This window comes from Thalassophryne amazonica, chromosome 12 (genome assembly GCF_902500255.1).
Source record: "Thalassophryne amazonica chromosome 12, fThaAma1.1, whole genome shotgun sequence".
In the NCBI taxonomy this organism is placed as follows: Eukaryota; Metazoa; Chordata; class Actinopteri; order Batrachoidiformes; family Batrachoididae; genus Thalassophryne; species Thalassophryne amazonica.
In genome coordinates, this window is record NC_047114.1 from 46,269,047 (window position 1) to 46,288,120 (window position 19,074).

Below are 19,074 nucleotides of genomic sequence, written 5' to 3' on the forward strand. Positions count from 1 at the left end.
ACATTTTGTAATGAAAGAACGTGCGGGCAGAGTCGCGTGTCGGGCCGGACCCGACCGCGGGGGGTCGCGACAGGAAAAACACCTCCGTTGGAAACCTTAACGGGCAAGTTGCAACATGCCCAAGCTGTTAAACAATTTCTCAGTCACTTGTTGAAAGCCATCAAAAGCCGCCTGAATTTTACAAATGGTTTTCAAAACGGAGGTGTTTTTCCTGTCGCGGCGCACACAGATGTGCCGAGTCGTCACGGAAACGACTCGGCGAATTTGCGCGCACGTCTTTCATTACAAAATGTCCTTAAACAGTGGAATGTCCGCATAAAGTCCTCATGCCGGCCTCTTCTGAATCTTCTCTGTTCTCTCACGACGTCCTGGGTGAATTAAGCCTTAAATTAGGATGTTTTCAGGTCGAAACAGGCCGACGACGGTGCCTGGAAGCGCTGCACGACGTCCCGCTGCGTGGGAAGTCCTTACACCGACAGAAACACCCCATAATCTCTCATCAGCCGTTAAACTTTTCACCGAAAACCAGCTTAATTTCTCGAATAGTGTCCATTCAGATATTCCTCACAGGTCCAGAAAAAAGTTTGATAAAGCAACGCGTGCCGTCTCGAGCAGCGTGTGAAACAAAGGAATTCAGCCGAGAGGGCGGGACCACATCTCACTCAAGGCCTGTCCACAGGGAAATGACATCACCGACACGCGTGAAAAAAACTCACGCATGCGCACGAGGGTTCAAGCATGATTGGTGTAATCGCACGTCATTCAAATCCATATAGTTAAAAAAAAATAAAAGGGTCGGTTTATTATCTAATAGACCTCGTATACATGTAATTCCAGGTCTTTCCAGGGTCTTAAACTACCTTATTAGGCTTGCAACTGGGGCTGGGGAGTTAAAACCCTTGAAAAAGAACTGTTTTGCACATCTTCTTGCGTGTGCTGGCACTCTGTAACTCCGGTGGAGTTGATTTTGCGATGTGGTGCAGCCATACTTTGTAAAATACATACTCGAGAATTAGCAACACCTAACGGCACCTACAGCTTATCCCGTGAAACAAAAGTACGTAACAAGTGGATGGAAATGCGCACAGATGCACTCTTCCTTTTGCCGCATTAATGAAAATTCGCTTAAGAGTTGCAACACTAGTTGGATGGAAACACAGCTAATGAGAGAGAGTACCAGTTCCTGCTGTAATAACGTTACACGTAAGTACCGTTAGTTACCATGACATAATATTACAAATGGTAAAATAACCAAAATTATTGTTCAGTCTTATTTGTGAAAGGTAATACCACACGATTACGGTTATTGTAACCGTAAGCATCACAGAACACCGGCATATTTCTTCACTCTCCATTGACTCCGGTTGACTCTGGTGCTACTCTATTGTGAAGAGATGCATCCAATATGGTGGTGACGCTGGATTACGTTGCAGCATGTCATGAGGCGTCTACGTATATAATGTCTATGTTTGCCACACCCTGTTCCAGATCCTTCCACCACACCTGTCCTGCATTTCCTGCTTGGCACTTCCCCTTTATAAATTGCACATCTGTCCTTACTTCCTTGTGATATCGTTGTGGTTTGTTCTGTTTGTGCGTTTCTTCTGTGAGTTTGGTCCTGTACCTGCCATGTATCGTGTTTTTGACCTGTTTGCCTGTGTTTTGGACCCTGTTTTTGCTTCATGATTCAGATACTGTTGCTCTTTACTGCCAGCGTTGTTGTGTACTGAACCCTGCCTGAACATTCATTAAACTCTGTCAAACTCACAGCTCCACCGTTTGAATCCTGTAGTTGCATCCAACCATCTTGCAACACAGAGTCTGTCACCACTTGCTCCCAGACTTCACCTGATTTTCTTTGATTACTTTTCCATTGGCATCATTTTTTTTCTCCTTAAAACTGTTTTGGTTGGTGTAAGGCTTGTAATAATCCGTGGTGGAATTTACCACATGCTGCCTGGTGCCTTATAAATCAGTGTACCACATGCATTATGGACACACTGCATTTTGGCCCATATTTTGAAAAAAATAAATAAATAAAAATTCTTACTAGAAATAATTATAAGCCAATAACTGAAAGCTGTACAGATCAATACAGAAGATCACCCGTGGAAACATGAACAGTATGTGAATAAATAGTTTTACTGCCAATAAAGTTCCACATTCTAGCACTAACATGTCATATTGTACATGCTGTTTCAGAATTTCAGTCCTCCTGTGGCTCTCAGCTGAGTGTCACTGCAGATGCCGTCTGCAGTTCTGTGTCACATAGCACGCCTTGCGTTAGTGCTGCAGGAGGATGCGTCAACCAGCAGATAGCTGTGGCTCTGCTGAGGCTTCAGCATGACATGGCCAATGTGCTGCACAGACTCCACATGCTGGAGATGATCAGTCTGTCACAGGTGCAAAACCAAGGATGTTTGAAATATCTCATTTCACCGATGTCTTTTTCATCCAAGTACCTTCAAAGTGAATGACACGTTCCATTCCATGTTTTTATTATGGATTTGTGGATGTTTGTTTTCATTTTTAGCCGAGATCACCTTCACCAAAGCAGGAGGAGTCCCTAACTGTAGCACAAAAGGTAGAAACATTTAGAATAAAAAATTATTTGTTTTAAATGTTATAATTGTAGGACACATTGTCTAACTTGGGAAAAAAAGTTCTTCATTACATGTGATTTGTTTCCTGGTCTTTTTGTTTTTACCTCCGCCAAGGAGGTAATATTTTCACCAGCATTTGTCTGTTTTTTTGTTCTTCTGTTAGACCCCCGTCACACATAGAACGAATGAGGCAGAATGGCATCCGAATGAAGAATCGACCCACATTCAAAAAGTGTCGAGGTGTGGTCTGAAAACATCGGACAGCTGTTGCAGAGCAGTCGACATGGCTGTGCCCATTCACACGGCTGCCTCGAATGTTTTGTACATGTGTAAAACACTCGTGGCGCAGTCCAGGTGGGACACCCATCGAACTGCAGTGTATGTGCAGTCTGAGCGCAGTCTCACTGCAATCTACATATTCGTATGGCATCATAGCAGCATTCAGAACAATCTGATCGCCATTGGGGGAACCCCAAAATGGATCAGGCACATCAGATCCTGACGGCATGTCCAGCTTGTTCCACGTACGTACACCTCCACTGGATCCCATTCAGGGAGCACAAAGGAAATGTTGATATGCAACATATATGTGACACACATCCATCATGCGAGGTGGACGTGGACATTGCGCAATTAAACCGAAAGCACCATCTGTCACTGCGAGTCAATACATCATTGCGCATGTCAGAGGCTCGGCGCGGCGCCTGCAACACAGCTGAACGGAATGTCACCCCCGTTATGACATGTTCACCATTGAACTGTGTCAAAGGAATGACAATGTAACTATTTCGCCAGCCCGTGACACCATAAATACGCATATAAACTCACCTCCGGCACGGCCCCAGGTGCGTGTCACAGCGCAGGGCGGCCATCGGCCAGGGGCTGCAACCTCTGGATAAGTCCCTGTCGCCCCGGCTGCACCGTGTGCTGACATCAGCTCACAAATGCCTCGTCCACCACGGCATAAATAAATCCCATGTCAGGTGCCGTCCTGCGGCGCGCCAATGATCCGACCAGACAGCACGGTGCACAGCCCCTCTGTGTACTCCAGGTGCTCATCACATCGCTGTGCTGTGTCCGTGAGCACAGTACTGAAAGTCTGTCATGTGTGGAACACATGTCCATCCTGCCGGCGCAATGACCTGCTCAGAGGTAGATGCGAGCGAGGGAGAGAGTGGACGAGGGAATCAGTGAGTGAGTGAGTGACAGCACTCAAACACATCCATCCACAGTCATGCAGTCTGACAGCAGTCCGTGTCTACGCACTGTTGTCCAACAGTGTTTGGGGTGCAGTCGTGTGGATGTGCACAACTCAGTCCAGACTGGCTCCTCCCACATTCTGTGTGGTCATCGGACAGTCATACACGGCTGTCCAACTGTCTGTCCCTCCGGACTATGTCTTGATTATTGCCATTTTCCCATTTAAGCCTCAGTTGGCCTGGTTCGTGCACATTCGTACTATGTGTGACGTGGATCTTAGCATGATAACTCAAACTGTAATGAGCAGATTTCGTTGAAATTTGGTGAGCTGATAGATAAAGTTCCACGAAATGAGTGATTCTGTTTGGTGGTGACCTGGAATATATTCTAGAATTCCAATAGCAAAAGAGGGAGTTTATTTTAAATTTCATCCAGAGCATATTTTGGATCCAGAAGATGTTTTAAGCATTCCAGAACATTAAAATTAAAAAATTATGAATAATGAACTTCAATAACATTTTATGAGCATATGAATAATCTCTTTGAAAATAATTCATTTAATTTTTGATTTGATCCGAAACGTATTCCAGGATCCAGAAGAATGTTATAGATATATCAATATTCAACTCAAAAAGTTATGAATGATCTTTGACATTTTATGAGCATATAAATAAGTTCTTAGGAAATGAGGCTTAATGCTGGGTGTTAAATGCAAGTGAGTATTTTGGCAACTGGAAATAAGTGGCCTTGGCAGAGGTATACACTCTCTGAGTGCCTTCTGAGTGCATTTTTTAATATATTTTTAGTACAGCTCCTCATGTTCCCTGCCTTTTCTTTACATATAGATGGATGATAAATTAAAGGGAAAGATCTGAATAAATGACCAGAGAAACAAAATGGCAATGCCCCAGCCCACCGTATTGTAGGAGGGGGTCATTAATTGGTTTGGTGAATAATAATCCAAATTCCCACCATATTGAACTGCCAGCATGTTCAATAGCACTTTCCACTACCATCATCAAAATGCCAATTGAGGGACTATCCTTTGGGGTGTTGAGTCTCTCCTTCCAGGCTCTATGATTACAGAACCTTGTAGAATCAATGCCAAATCACACTGAAGCTGTTATGGTGACATATGGTGGCCCAACACCCTAATAAGACAATTTACAATTGTGATGAGAAGTTTACATACACTTATCATGGGCATGAATGTCATGGTAATTTTGGGCTTTTAATGATGTCCTTGAGTAGAAGTTATAGGCTTCTGTGGCTGTGATTGGAGAAATTGTGCATAGTGCATGTTTTGAATTTTGTATCCCCAGTTATATATCTTGGTGGCTTTCTTCACACTTTTTCTTCTTGCACAGTCACTCAGTTTTTGAGAACTATCTACTCCACATAGATTTACCATAGAGTGCCATACTGTTTATATTTCTTCATAACTGATAAATAAAGTAAATAAAGTCAAGACATATTCATTGACTTGGAAATGTTCATGTATCCATCCCCTGACTTGTCTGAAGAATACTGGCAATAAAATTGGTTATTTACAGGTATTATATGAAAGGGGCCCATTACTTATGCAACCCATCATCTTCGCTTTTATATTTTGAATTAATTTATATCAACTGGTAGAGATTTGCTTTGAGTTTGAGTTTAAGGAAGATAATTTTAGAATTTTTTATTGAGAAGCCTGATTTATTTACTATTTGTATTTGAAATGGCATAAACAAATTAAAATGTGTGGAAATACCAAGGGGCCGAATACATTTGCAAGATACTCTAGCCCTTCATATTACCTGGGGCAGGAACCTGGTTCGTTCTTTGTGAAGTTTTTGTGTCCCCGTGTTTGCAAGGGTTCCCTCCAGGTACTCCGGCTTTCTCTGACCTCCAGAGACATGCCGTTTAGGTGAAGTGGGAATTTTAACTTGACTGTAAGTGTGAATAAGTTGAAGTGTGTCATCTCTGCGATAGACTTGCAGCCTGTCCAGGAAGCATCGACCACTGGGATAGGCTCCAGTAAAATTCCACCAAATTCCTAAAAGCCCTCCCAGTAAAGCTGATGCCTACATGAACATTAGCCTGCTCCACTCTGCACAGCAGGTCACTTGGATAAGAGTTGGCCTTCCAATTTAATTCTGGGGTTTCATTGCAGATCTCTCCTTCACTATTCATCCATTAATCATGGTTTCCAAGATAGTTATAAATCCTCATCAGTGACCACTGGTGTGCATAATCATCTTGGATGATTAACTCCATGTTGTCTAATCAAAGCCTCACATCGGTTTGATTAGAAAAATTAATGTGGTTACATGATAAGGATTAACAGATCCTGGACTGCCCAAGTTATCTTGGCTCTTTAAATAAAGTACAAAGAATTCGGACCTGTTCTTTACTCTGAGTGTGCACTGTCAATTGTTTCTATATGTTTTCAGGTTTTGGTTTGTACAGCTCCTAATGCTCCTTCTTTGTTTTTATAGTTTCTGAGACCATCTTGGTGGCCTTTTCACTTCTCGACACTCACAGTGGTCTCGACTGTACTTTGGCCCATGATTGTTCATTGGCTTGTTCAGTTTTACTTACAGCGGAAAAGACGGTGAGCAAATCATTTTGGTACTTGAATTATTCTAAACATGCGGATGCTGGGCCCTCTTTGTTTGCTATATGACTACATAAATATACTCAAATAATAGAATAGATAATTCACAAATAACAATAATAATAAACATATCAACTTTTGTCTTTGCAGGAAAATTACCTGAACTACCTGAAATTTGTTGGTTTCGGTCACAGTACATGAACCTCGGTAACATGATTTCCATTCTGTTCAGTTTTTTATGTGATCATAACAAGTGACATAGATGATCAAAGAATGAGCAATTAGAAAACTGACTATAAAGAAACAACACAATGAGGTATTATCTGTTTACTGAAAGAGAGTAATTGTTTATTTTAAATGGGGGTCCATTTAAATGTTGTTAAAATAATTTCATTATAGTCATCATATAGTAGCTGTAGAGTTTGCACAATAAGGGCTTTTTCACCCATTGTCATGAGTGGCATAAATGTTAAATTTAATGTAATAATTTAGCTATTTATTTAGGTTTCTTCATTTTTAATTTAAATGTAATTTCAAAGATATGCTTTTGGGAGTATTTGTGTGTTAAGGGATATCAGATGAGTTTTATTTTCTGGACACATTTCAGGGCATTTCCTCTTAGACAATGTAGACATATTTGATCTGAAGCTTTAACAAAATACTATCAGAGACTGTAGTTTTCCAAAGAAGTGGCAATCCTTAGCGTTTGGGTTGCCCCTTTGTTTATATATATATATATATATATATGAGGTCTGTCCATAAGGTATAGGTCCTTTTTATTTTTTTCAAAAACTATATGGATTTCATTCATATGTTTTTACGTCAGACATGCTTGAACCCTCATGCGCATGCGTGAGTTTTTCCACGCCTGTCGGTGACGTCATTCGCCTGTGAGCACTCCTTGTGGGAGGAGTCGTCCAGCCCCTCGTCGGAATTCCTTTGTCTGAGAAGTTGCTGAGAGACTGGCGCTTTGTTTGATCAAAATTTTTTTCTAAACCTGTGAGACACATCGAAGTGGACACGGTTCGAAAAATTAAGCTGGTTTTCAGTGAAAATTTTAACGGCTGATGAGAGATTTTGAGGTGACACTGTCGCTTTAAGGACTTCCCACGGTGCGAGACGTCGCGCTGCGCTCTCAGGCGGCGTCATCAGCCTGTTTCAAGCTGAAAACCTCCACATTTCAGGCTCTATTGATCCAGGACGTCGTGAGAGAACAGAGAAGTTTCAGAAGAAGTCGGTTTCAGCATTTTATCCGGATATTCCACTGTTAAAGGAGATTTTTTAATGAAAGACGTGCGGGCGGGTCCGCGCGTCAGGACGCAGCCGGCGCGGTGCGGCGGCACAGGAAAAACACCTCCGTGTTGATAACCATTTGTAAAATCCAGGCGGCTTTTGATGGCTTTCAGTGGAGTGAGTATATGAGAAATTGTTTAACAGCTGGACATGTTCCAACTTGTCCTTGAGCCTTCCAACAGAGGTGTTTTTCCTGTGGCGGAGCGTCGCGGCGGCTGCGTCCCGACGCGCGGACCCGTCCGCACGTCTTTCATTAAAAAAATCTTTAACAGTGGAATATCCGGATAAAATGCTGAAACCGACTTCTTCTGAAACTTCTCTGTTCTCTCACGACGTCCTGGATCAATAGAGCCTGAAATGTGGAGGTTTTCAGCTTGAAACAGGCTGATGATGCCGCCTGAGAGCGCTGCACGACGTCTCACTCCGTGGGAAGTCCTTAAAGCGACAGTGTCACCTCAAAATCTCTCATCAGCCGTTAAAATTTTCACTGAAACCAGCTTAATTTTTCGAACCGTGTCCACTTCGATGTCTCACAGGTTTAGAAAAAATTTTGATCAAACAACGCGCCAGTCTCTCAGCAACTTCTCAGACAAAGGAATTCCGCCGAGGGGCTGGACGACTCCTCCCACAAGGAGTGCTCACAGGTGAATGACGTCACCGACAGGCGTGGAAAAACTCACGCATGCGCACGAGGGTTCAAGCATGTCTGACGTAAAAACATATGAATGAAATCCATATAGTTTTTGAAAAAAATAAAAAGGACCTATACTTTATGGACAGCCCTCATATATGTATATGTGTATATATATATATATGTGTGTGTGTGTGTGTGTGTGTGTGTGTGTTTGCTATACCGACTGTTCTTGTCAATAGGAATAAGAAAAAAACTAAGTAGCTAGCATTGGAATATGAAATTAATTTGCTGCTATGAACAATGTAATAAACACGCAATGGAACAAACATTGGCTTTACTTATTGTGTTTTATATGTTTGTTTGAATGTGGAGATTAAAAGACAAAACCTGTGTGGACTTATGAAAAGTTTGTTGCCTTTATTCATGTTTATCAGTACAAAAAACAATCTGGGAATTCAGGACAACAGGCTGTCAGACAAATCTTTCTTTGCTTTCCAGCTTTCACAGTGAAACCTAATCTCCACAACATGACAAATGAAATAAAAATATATAAGCCAAAATGATGGGTTGCATAAGTAATTGCACCCTTTGGTATAACATAACTCATCACTTTCACAGCCAGTTTTCTTCAGACAAGTCAGAGGATTGATGCATGAACATTTCCAAGTCACTGAATATGTCTTGGACTTCATTTATATCAGTTATTAAGAAATCCAATATTGTGGATAAATCTGTCTGGAAGAGGCTGCTCTCAAAAAAAAAAATGAGTGTGGCTGGTGAAGGAAACCACCCTTTCTGTGGCTATAATTGGAGAAACTGTGCATTTTGCAATTTTTGCATTTATTCCTTGTTGTACCTCCTCGTTAGTATAGTGTTGAGTATCCCCGCCTGTCACACGGGAGACCGAGGTTCGATTCCCCAACGGGGAGAGTTGTACTTTTAACTCAACCACATGGGGTGTGCAGCCAGTACATTCTGAGTGCCGGTCCCAAGCCCGGATAAATGAGGAGGGTTGCGTCAGGAAGGGCATCCGGCGTAAAACAAGCCAACCCAACTATGCAGACTCAGAATCGAATTCCCATACCGGATCGGTCGCGGCCCGGGTTAACAACGTCCGCCACCGGTGCTATTGCCTAACAGGGTGCCGGTGGAAATTGGGCTACTGCTGGGCGAAGACGATGAAGAAGAGGAGAAAAACGTTGCCACGAACAGCGGGAGAAGAAGAAAACTAGAAGGGTGGAAATGAGAGTGGGGACTGGCTGACAGGGTGATGAGTGTGAAGTTGGAAATTGAAGGGGTGATGATGAATATCATCAGTGCATATGCCCCACAGGTAGGTTGTGAGATGGAGAAAGAAGATTTCTGGAGTGTGTTAGATGAGGTGGTGGAGAGTGTGTCCAAGCATGAAAGAGTGGTGATAGGAGTGGATTTCAATGGGCATGTTGGTGAAGGGAACAGAGGTGAAGTAGTAATGGGTAGATATGGTATCAAAGATAGGAATGGGGAAGGACAGATGGTAGTTGATTTTGCAAAAAGGATGGAAATGGCTGTGGTGAATACCTACTTTAAGAAAAGGGAGGAGCACAGGGTAACATAAGAGTGGAGGAAGGTGCACACAGGTGGACTACATTATAGAGATGCAGGCTAAAAGAAATCAGACTAAGGTGGTAGCAGGAGAGAGTGTCACTAGACAGCATAGGATGGTTGTTTGTAGGATGACTTTAGAGGTGAAGAAGAAGAGAGTGCGAGCTCAACAAAGGATCAGATGGTGGAAGCTGAAGGAGGAAGACTGTGTGAAATTTAGCGAGCAGGTGAGAAGCACTGGTTGGAGGGGAAGCAATTTTGGACAACTGGAAAAGTACTGCAGATGTGGTGAGGGAGACAGCTAGGGCAGTACTGGGTATGACATCTGGACAGTGGAAGGAAGACAAGGAGACTTGGTGGTGGAATGAAGAGGTCCAGGAAAGCATAAGGAGAAAGAGGTTGGCGAAAAAGTTTTGGGATAGTCGGAGAGATGAAGAAAGTAGACAGGAGTACAAGGAGATGCAGCGTAAGGTGAAAAGAGAAGTGGCAAAAGCAAAGGAAAACGCATATTGTGAGCTGTACAAGAAGTTGAATAGTAAGGAAGGAGAAAAGGACTTGTACTGATTGGCCAGACAAAGGGACAGAGCTGGAAAGGATGTTCAGCATTTTAGGGTGGTAAAAGATGCACATGGTAATGTGCTGACGAGTGTGTGCTGAGAAGGTGGAGAGAATATTTTGAAGAGCTGATGAATAAAGAAAATGAGCGAGAGAAAAGGCTGGATGATGTGAGAGTAAATCAGTACAAGAGATTAGCAAGGAAGACGTGAGGGCTGCTATGAAGAGGATGAAGAGTGGAAAGGCAGTTGGTCCAGATGACATTCCAGTGGAGGCATGGAAATGTCTAGGAGAGATGGCAGTAGAGTTTCTAACCAGATTGTTTAATAAAATCTTGGAAAGTGACAGGATGCCTGAGGAGTGGAGACGAAGTGTGCTGGTTCCTATTTTCAAGAACAAGGGTGGTGTGCAGAGCTGCAGTAACTACAGAGGCATAAAGCTGATCAGCCACAGCATGAAGTTATGGGAAAGAGTAGTAGAAGCTAGGCTTAGAAAACAGGTGAAGATCTGTGAGCAGCAATATGGTTTCATGCCGAGAAAGAGCACTACAGATGCAATGTTTGCTCTGAGAATTCTGTTGAAAAAGTACAGAGGAGGACAGAAAGAGTTACATTGTGTGTTTGTGGACTTAGAAAAAGCTTATGATAGGGTGCCAAGAGAAGAGTTGTGGTATTGTATGAGGAAGTCTGGAGTGGCAGAGAAGTATGTTAGGGTAGTGCAGGACATGTACAAGAATAGTGTGACAGCGGTGAGCTGCGCAGTCGGAATGACAGACTCATTCAAGGTGGAGGCGGGATTACACCAAGGATCAGCTCTGAGTCCTTTCTTGTTTGCAGTGGTGATGGACAGGTTGACGGATGAGATCAGACAGGAGTCCCCGTGGGCTATGATGTTTGCAGATGACATTGTGATCTGTAGTGAGAGTAGAGAGCAAGTTGAGTCTAGTTTGGAGAAGTGGAGATATGCTTTGGAGAGAAGGGGAATGAAAGTCAGTAGAAGCAAGACTGAGTACATGTGTGTGAATGAGAGGGAGCCCAGTGGAATAGTGCAGTTACAAGGAGTAGAAGTGGTGAAAGTAGATGAGTTTAAATATTTGGGGTCAACTGTTCAAAGTAATGGGTAGTGGTAGAGAGTTGAAGAAGAGAGTGCCGGCAGGGTGGAGTGGGTGGAGAAAGGTGGCAGGAGTGATTTGTGACCGAAGTATATCAGCAAGAGTGAAGGGGAAAGTTTACAAAACAGTAGTGAGACCAGCTATGTTGTATGGTTTAGAGACGGTGGCACTAACAAAAAGACAGGAGGCAGAGCTGGAGGTGGCAGAGCTGAAGATGTTGAGATTCTCTTTGGGAGTGACAAGAAGGGACAAGATTAGGAATGAACATATCAGAGGGACAGCTCAGGTGGGACAGTTTGGAGACAAAGTCAGAGAGGCGAGATTGAGATGGTTTGGATGGTTTGTGCAGAGGAGGGACCCAGGGTATATAGGGAGAAGGATGCTGAGGATGGATCCACCAGGCAGGAGGGGAAGAGGGAGACCAAAGAGGAGGTTCATGGATGTGCTGAGAGAGGACATGCAGGTGGTTGGTGTGACAGAGAAGATACAGAGGACAAGGTGAGATGGAAACGATTGATCTGCTGTGGCGACCCCTAACGGGAACAGCCGAAAGACAAAGAAGCAGCATTTATTCCTTGTTGTAGAGATTAGTTTTCACTATGAGTTGAAGGAGTTTCATTTTAGAAAATTTTAGAGCCTTAATTTTTTGTTTTTTCAAAATTAAGTCAAGTAATAGCTCAAAGGTTCACATATGTTTTTCATGCCAGTGCCACTGTTGTGTCATGCTGTGAATGTTACATCACACTGGTTTAATCAAGCAATTTAGATTCAGATATGATTGAATTTACAACCCCAATTCCAATGAAGTTGGGACATTGTGTATAATGTAAATAAAAACAGAATACAATGATTTGCAAATCCTCTTCAACCTATACGAGGTCTATTAGAAAAGTATCAGACCTTATTATTTTTTTCAAAAACCATATGGATTTGAATCACGTGTGATTACATCAGACATGCTTGAACCCTCGTGGGCATGCAAGAGTTTTTTCACGCCTGTCGGTTACGTCATTCACCTGTGGGCAGTCTTTGAGTGAGGAGTCGCCCACCCTCTCGTCGTTTTTTCATTGTTTAGGAATGGCTCAGAGACTGCTGCTTTGTTTGATAAAAAAATTTTCAAAACTGTAAGGCACAACTGAGTGGACACCATTCGATAAATTCACCTGGTTTTCGTTAAAAATTTTAACGGTTGATGAGAGATTTTGGTCTGGTAGTGTCGCCGTAAGGACGGCCCATGGCGCCTGAGGGCGATCTGCGCTTCGAGGCGGCAGCGTCTCGCCGTTTCAAGTTGAAAACTTCCACATTTCAGGCTCTGTTGACCCAGTAAGTCGTCAGAGAACTTTCAGAAGAAGTCGGCATGAGGAGTTTATTCAGACATTCCATTGTTAACGGACATTTTGTAATGAAAGAACATGCGGGCAGAGTCGCATGTCGGGCCGGACCCGACCGCGGGGGGTCGCGACAGGAAAAACACCTCCGTTGGAAACCTTAACGGGCAAGTTGGAACATGCCCAAGCTGTTAAACAATTTCTCAGTTACTCACTTGTTGAAAGCCATCAAAAGCCGCCTGAATTTTACAAATGGTTTTCAACATGGAGGTGTTTTTCCTGTCACGGCGCACACAGATTCGCCGAGTCGTCACGGAAACGACTCGCGCGCACGTCTTTCATTACAAAATGTCCTTAAACAGTGGAATGTCCGCATAAAGTCCTCATGCCGGCCTCTTCTGAATCTTCTCTGTTCTCTCATGACGTCCTGGGTGAATTAAGCCTTAAATTAGGATGTTTTCAGGTCGAAACAGGCCGACGACGGCGCCTGGAAGCGCTGCAAGACGTCCCGCTCCGTGGGAAGTCCTTACACCGACAGAAACACCCCATAATCTCTCATCAGCCGTTAAACTTTTCACCGAAAACCAGCTTAATTTCTCGAATAGTGTCCACTCGGATATTCCTCACAGGTCCAGAAAAAATTTTGATAAAGCAACGCGCGTCGTGTCGAGCAGCGTGTGAAACAAAGGAATTCAGCCGAGAGGGCGGGACCACATCTCACTCAAGGCCTGCCCACAGGGAAATGACGTCACCGACACGCGTGAAAAAACTCACACACGTGCACGAGGGTTCAAGCATGATTGGTGTAATTGCACGTCATTCAAATCCATATAGTTAAAAAAATAAATAAAAGTGTCGGTTTCTTATCTAATAGACCTCGTATTCAATTGAATACACCACAAAGACAAGATATTTAATGTTCAGACTGATAGACTTTATTGTTTTGTGCAAATATTTGCTCATTTTGAAATGGATGCCTGCAACACGATTCAAAAAAGCTGGGACAGTGGTATGTTTACCACTGTTACAGCACCCTTCCTTCTAATAACACTCAATAAGCATTTGGGAACTGAGGACACTAATTGTGAGTGTCATGATTGGGTATAAAAGGAGCATCCCCAAAAGTGTCTGCCGTTCACAAGCAAGTCAGTAAAAACACCTGCTGAGAGTGGTTGCAAGGAAAGTCTGCACCGCCTTGGTCCTCAATAAATGTTTGGGAACTGAGGACACTCATGATTAGGTATAAAAGGAGTGTCCCCAAAAGTCTCAGCTGTTCACAAGCAAAGATGGGGCAAGGATCACCACTTTGTGAACAACTGCATGAAAAAATAGTTCAGCAGTTTAATAACAATGTTTCTCAATGTTCAATTGCAAGGGGTTTAGGAATTTCATCATCTACAGTCCATAATCAGAAAATTCAGAGAATCTGGAGAACTTTCTACATGTAAGCAGCAAGGCCGAAAACCAACTTTGAATGCCCGTGACCTCCAATCCTTCAGGCTTTAAAAACTGCATTACTGCATTAAAAACCGACATCACTGTGTAAAGGATCTTACCACGTGGGCTCAGGAACACTTAAGAAAACCATTGTCAGTTAACACAGTTCGTCGCTACATTTACAAGTGCAAGCTAAAACTCTACCATGCAAAGCGAAAGCCATACATCAACAACATCCAGACAACATAGGACCACTGTAACATAGGGCCACTCTGAGCACATATGTGTATAGGTATACAGCATCAAGATGCTTGAGGGGAGAGTAGTTTGGGAAGAAATATGTCTCTGTAAAATTAAATCCTTCCAAGACAAGAATATTGGGGGCCCAGCTTGGATCTTTGATCAGTGGAATGATGGCGAGTTCTGTCGGAGTCCACACCACCATGTCACACCTGGTAGCTCATGTCAGGTATAAGTTGCCCTGGATCTGGTCCCAGTACTGATGAGTGTGCTTGACTTTAACAAGTCCAGTCACATAATCCACCATGAGGAAAAAAATCAGACTTCTGAGCTGCTTGTGCAATTGTCTGATTCCTGGCTGACCAGGGGCACTTGAATTCAATGATGTGATCAGCTGAGACACTGCCATCTGGAGAAGCCCCAAGGAGACCACTGGAGGCAAGATACAACCCTCTCTCCTGTACTTAAAGTCCTATGACTGTGCTGTACTCTTGGATGGCGGTTTGCTCATGGTTCAGGCCCCAGGCTATGGCCTGGAAGAAGAAAAGTAAACTGATTGGTGGCATGGCTGTTATACAAAGGTTTCACTGTTTTATTGATTTTGTGTTCACACCAGAGAAATGAAGTGCATATACGAGGTCTGTTAGAAAAGTATCTGACCTTTTTATTTTTTTCAAAAAACATACGGATTTGAATCACATGTGATTGCACCAGCCAAGCTTGAACCTTTGTGTGCATGCATGAGTTTTTTCATGCCTGTCGGTTGCGTCATTCGCCTGTGAGCAGGCTTTGTGTGAGCAGTGGTCCACCCCTCTCGTCGGATTTTTATTGCGAATAAATGTCTGAAAGATTTGGAGCTTTGCTGCATCAGTTTTTTCCAGAAACTGAGAGAGACCTCCAGGTGGACACCATTCGGAAAATTCAGATGGCTTTCAGGGATGATTTTATGGGGATTACAAAGATTAAGGAGTGCTCCAGCCGGTTTAAAGACTGCCCACAGATGCTGAGAGGGCACCGTGCTCCGAGCGCCGATCGACAGGCTGAATCAACCAGATCATTTCCAGCGTGAAGGCTTTGTTGATCCGGGACTTCGTCTGTCTTACACAAAAATGGCAGGAGATGTGGACATCAGTACTTTTTCGGCACATTCCACTGTTACAGGAGTTTTTTTCATGGAAAGAGAAGCGGAGGGATGCGCCACAGAGCCGTTCATGGCGCGGGACAAAACCACCTCCGTGTTGGTCTCACAGGACGGCTTTGAGATGGCTTTCAGACGGCTTTCGGTGGTTTTTACAGTCGTGTGACTATCACAGAAATTGTGGATGAGCCTGGACATGCCAGAACATGTCCTGTGAGGCTTCATCACGGCGGTGCTTTGCACCATGCGGCACCGCCGCGACGCGCGGAATTCATCCACGTCTGTCTCAATGTGCCGAGAAAGTGCTGATGTCCACATCTTCCGCAATTCCTGTGCTAGTCAGACGACGTCCCGGATAAAACACAGCGTCCAGTTTGGAAATGAACAGCACATTCCACTGTTACAGGAGTTTTTGTCATGGAAAGAGGAGCGGAGGAATTATAAATAGCCAGCCCACCTGGACATAATTTGAGGGCTGTATCATAAATGTAATATCATTTAAAAATTTAAATTAAATTAAAAATTGGTTGACGCAGAGTTACGTCACTCCGGCGAAATGGCCAATCCGTAGGCGAGAATTCGTACCTCCGCGACTGGCCGCCCGATGAAAATAAGCTTGAGCTGCATTGTTTGTCTATTGAAATCAGCTGGTTTTGTTTTGTCTCAAAGTTTCTGTGTAGGCTCTCAGTTGTCCAGGTGGTTTCCATAGTAGAGAAGCTTGGATCTTTGACTGGACTGGGTTGCTTGACGCGAGGACGTTTCGCTTCAAATCGCAGAAGCTTCCTCAGCTAAAATTCTTGCTCTGGTAGTCTGACTTCTGTCTTGACTCTTGTAGAGAAGAATAAACAGAAGCCACAAAAGCTGGAGTTTTAAAACCTAACCAGACCCCTCTTACTGAGAGGCAGACTGCTATAGGCTAGTGACTAAACAATAGCTCTAATTAGCACTTATTGTGCTCTAGTTAGCACTCTCCTAATGACAGGGCAGCTGTCCTTCCTAATGATGGGATGGACCCTCTCCTGATGGCTTCCTTGACGACTCTCCTGATGACGTGAATGACTCATTACCATGAACAAAAGACTGAAACTGCTTTGACCTGAGTACCCCATTGTAAACAGGGGACAAAGCGTGTCTCAGACCCCCTCCCCGGTTAAAGCTGGGTTTCAACTGTTTCACATACAATGCCTCCTTGACCCCTCTCTCAAACCATTTCTTCTCTCTGGCTAAGATTTTAACTTCCTTGTCCTCAAACGTGTGGTTAGTGTCTTCAAGGTGGAGATGAACTGCAGACTGAGGTCCACTGGCGCCCTCTCTGCGGTGCTGGTATAGCCTTTTGTGTAAAGGTTGCTTAGTCTCACCTATGTAGTGTTCGTTACAGTTTTCCTGACATCTGTTAGAATACACTACATTGCTCTGTTTGTAACTAGGGATCCTGTCCTTAGGATGAACTAATTTCTGTCTCAAGGTGTTAACCGGTTTAAAGTAAACTGGGATTTTCTGCTGTCTGAAGATTCTCTGTAGTTTTTCCCCTACTCCTACTAAATAAGGGAGAGACAGTCCTTCTTGTCTCCGCCTCCTGTCTGTCTGGTCTCTTTGTTCTCTGGGACTTCTGCACTTTGTCCAGGGACCACCGTGGGTAACCACATACTGTGAGGTCTTTCCGGACAAGTTGTTGTTCTTTAGCCCTTCCCTCTGCAGTTGTGGGCACCTGTAGGGCTCTGTGTTGAAGAGTCCTGATCACCCTGAGCTTGTGTTCAAGGGGGTGGTTTGAGCCAAAGAGCAGATATTGGTCAGTGTGAGTGGGTTTTCTGTAATCCCCTGTCTGGAGCTGCCTGTTCTCTCCAATCATAACATCACAGTCCAAGAAGGATAAATGGTTGTTTCTGGCATCCTCACGTGTGAACTTGATATTGGAGTCCACCGAGTTGATGTGTTCTGTAAAGTCCTCAACCTCCTGTTGCTTGATTTTAATCCATGTGTCATCGACATATCTGAACCAGTGACTGGGAGGGATGCCCGTGAAAGACCTCAAGGCTGTTAGCAGTCTGCCTCTCAATAGGAGGGGTCTGATTAGGTTTAAAACTCCAGCTTTTGTGGCTTCTGTTTATTCTTCTCTACAAGAGTCAAGACAGAAGTCAGACTACCCGAGCAAGAATTTTAGCTGAGGAAGCTTCTGCGATTTGAAGCGAAACGTCCTCGCGTCAAGCAACCCAGTCCAGTCAAAGATTCAAGCTTCTCTACTATGTTTTGTCTCAAACTTGCTTCTACCAGCCATCTGATGGCTCTCACTGCCTGGAACGATGACATTTATACACCAAGATGACCTGAAATGAACCATTGTACATTAAATCGACTTTATTGACGAGTCTGACCCTTTGAAAAGTGACCAAATTACATATTGAGCTCGGCGATGTTTCATCATCCAAAAATGGCCAGCAGGGAGCGCTCAGTGCAAAATCCGCGGCAACCCAGACTGCTGATACTAATAATAATAATTGCAAATATTTATGAGATATTGTGAGGTAAATTGGCAGAAGCTAAGTTACAGGTAAATAAAATAATTCTTTAACTACTGCAAACAAAATTTTGTTATTTTTGCGTGGATATTTTAGGGGAGAAATCTCAGAATAAACGGAACCTTAAAAATGAACAGATTTCGTCTGGGAAACAACAAGCCATATAACCAGACCATATAATACAAAAAAACAAGATCAACTTCCAAAAAAGGATAAATACAGTAGGATCAGACCTAATGAAAAGAATAATCAACAACAATAGTAAACCATGGAAAAGGGAAGTCAACAGGATTAAAGAAAAACTGCAGATAACGGATCAAACAAGCAAAGGAGATATAAAAAGGAAAATAGGCGAACAGCTAAAGAAGAATATCAAAGAACAAGGAGAGATCAAATCAAAGGTAAAACATTACATTGAAAACGTAAAAACGTTGGAAGTAGGAAAAAGGAAACCCTACCTGGACAAACTAAACAGGATGGAAGCACATAGCATCATGATGGCAAGAACAAGAATGCTGGCAGTAAAATATGCAACTATAGGAATAAATACGCTCGTATGCCAATGTATCCTGTAGGTTCTGCAATGCTGAGGAGGAAACTCAAAAACATATACTAGAGGAATGCCAGCAAGTCAATAGGCAAGAATGCCCGAAAGTAACAACGGAGGATATCTTTGAAGAAGATACAACCAAATTAAGAGAAACTGCAAAAGCTCTTACACGGATCGAGGAAAAGCTAAAACACTAATGTGCTGCTCCCCCCTCAGAACGGTAGGGGAGCCCCCAGCAGACCTGGGATCGCACACGAGAAGAAGAAGAAGAAGCGGCACAACGTTG

The 19,074-nt window shown here is 43.4% G+C and overlaps 1 protein-coding gene across 5 annotated transcripts in view; it reads left to right on the plus strand.

Moving 5' to 3' along the window:
* Positions 1 to 7,185, plus strand: part of LOC117522426 (acyl-CoA-binding domain-containing protein 5-like) — a 42,940-nt gene extending 35,755 nt beyond the window's left edge. The window contains exons 10-13 of one of the 5 annotated variants that reach the window (XM_034183827.1): positions 2,203 to 2,402; positions 2,534 to 2,584; positions 6,284 to 6,399; positions 6,553 to 7,184. In XM_034183827.1, coding sequence (XP_034039718.1) covers positions 2,203 to 2,402; positions 2,534 to 2,584; positions 6,284 to 6,399; positions 6,553 to 6,565 — 380 coding nt within the window. In that variant the 3' untranslated portion in view covers positions 6,566 to 7,184. Of the gene's footprint in view, positions 1 to 2,202; positions 2,403 to 2,533; positions 2,585 to 6,283; positions 6,400 to 6,552 lie in introns of all 5 variants that reach the window. The other 4 variants (XM_034183824.1, XM_034183830.1, XM_034183828.1 and 1 more) reach the window with 4 other exon arrangements.
* Positions 7,186 to 19,074: the final 11,889 nt, after the last annotated feature.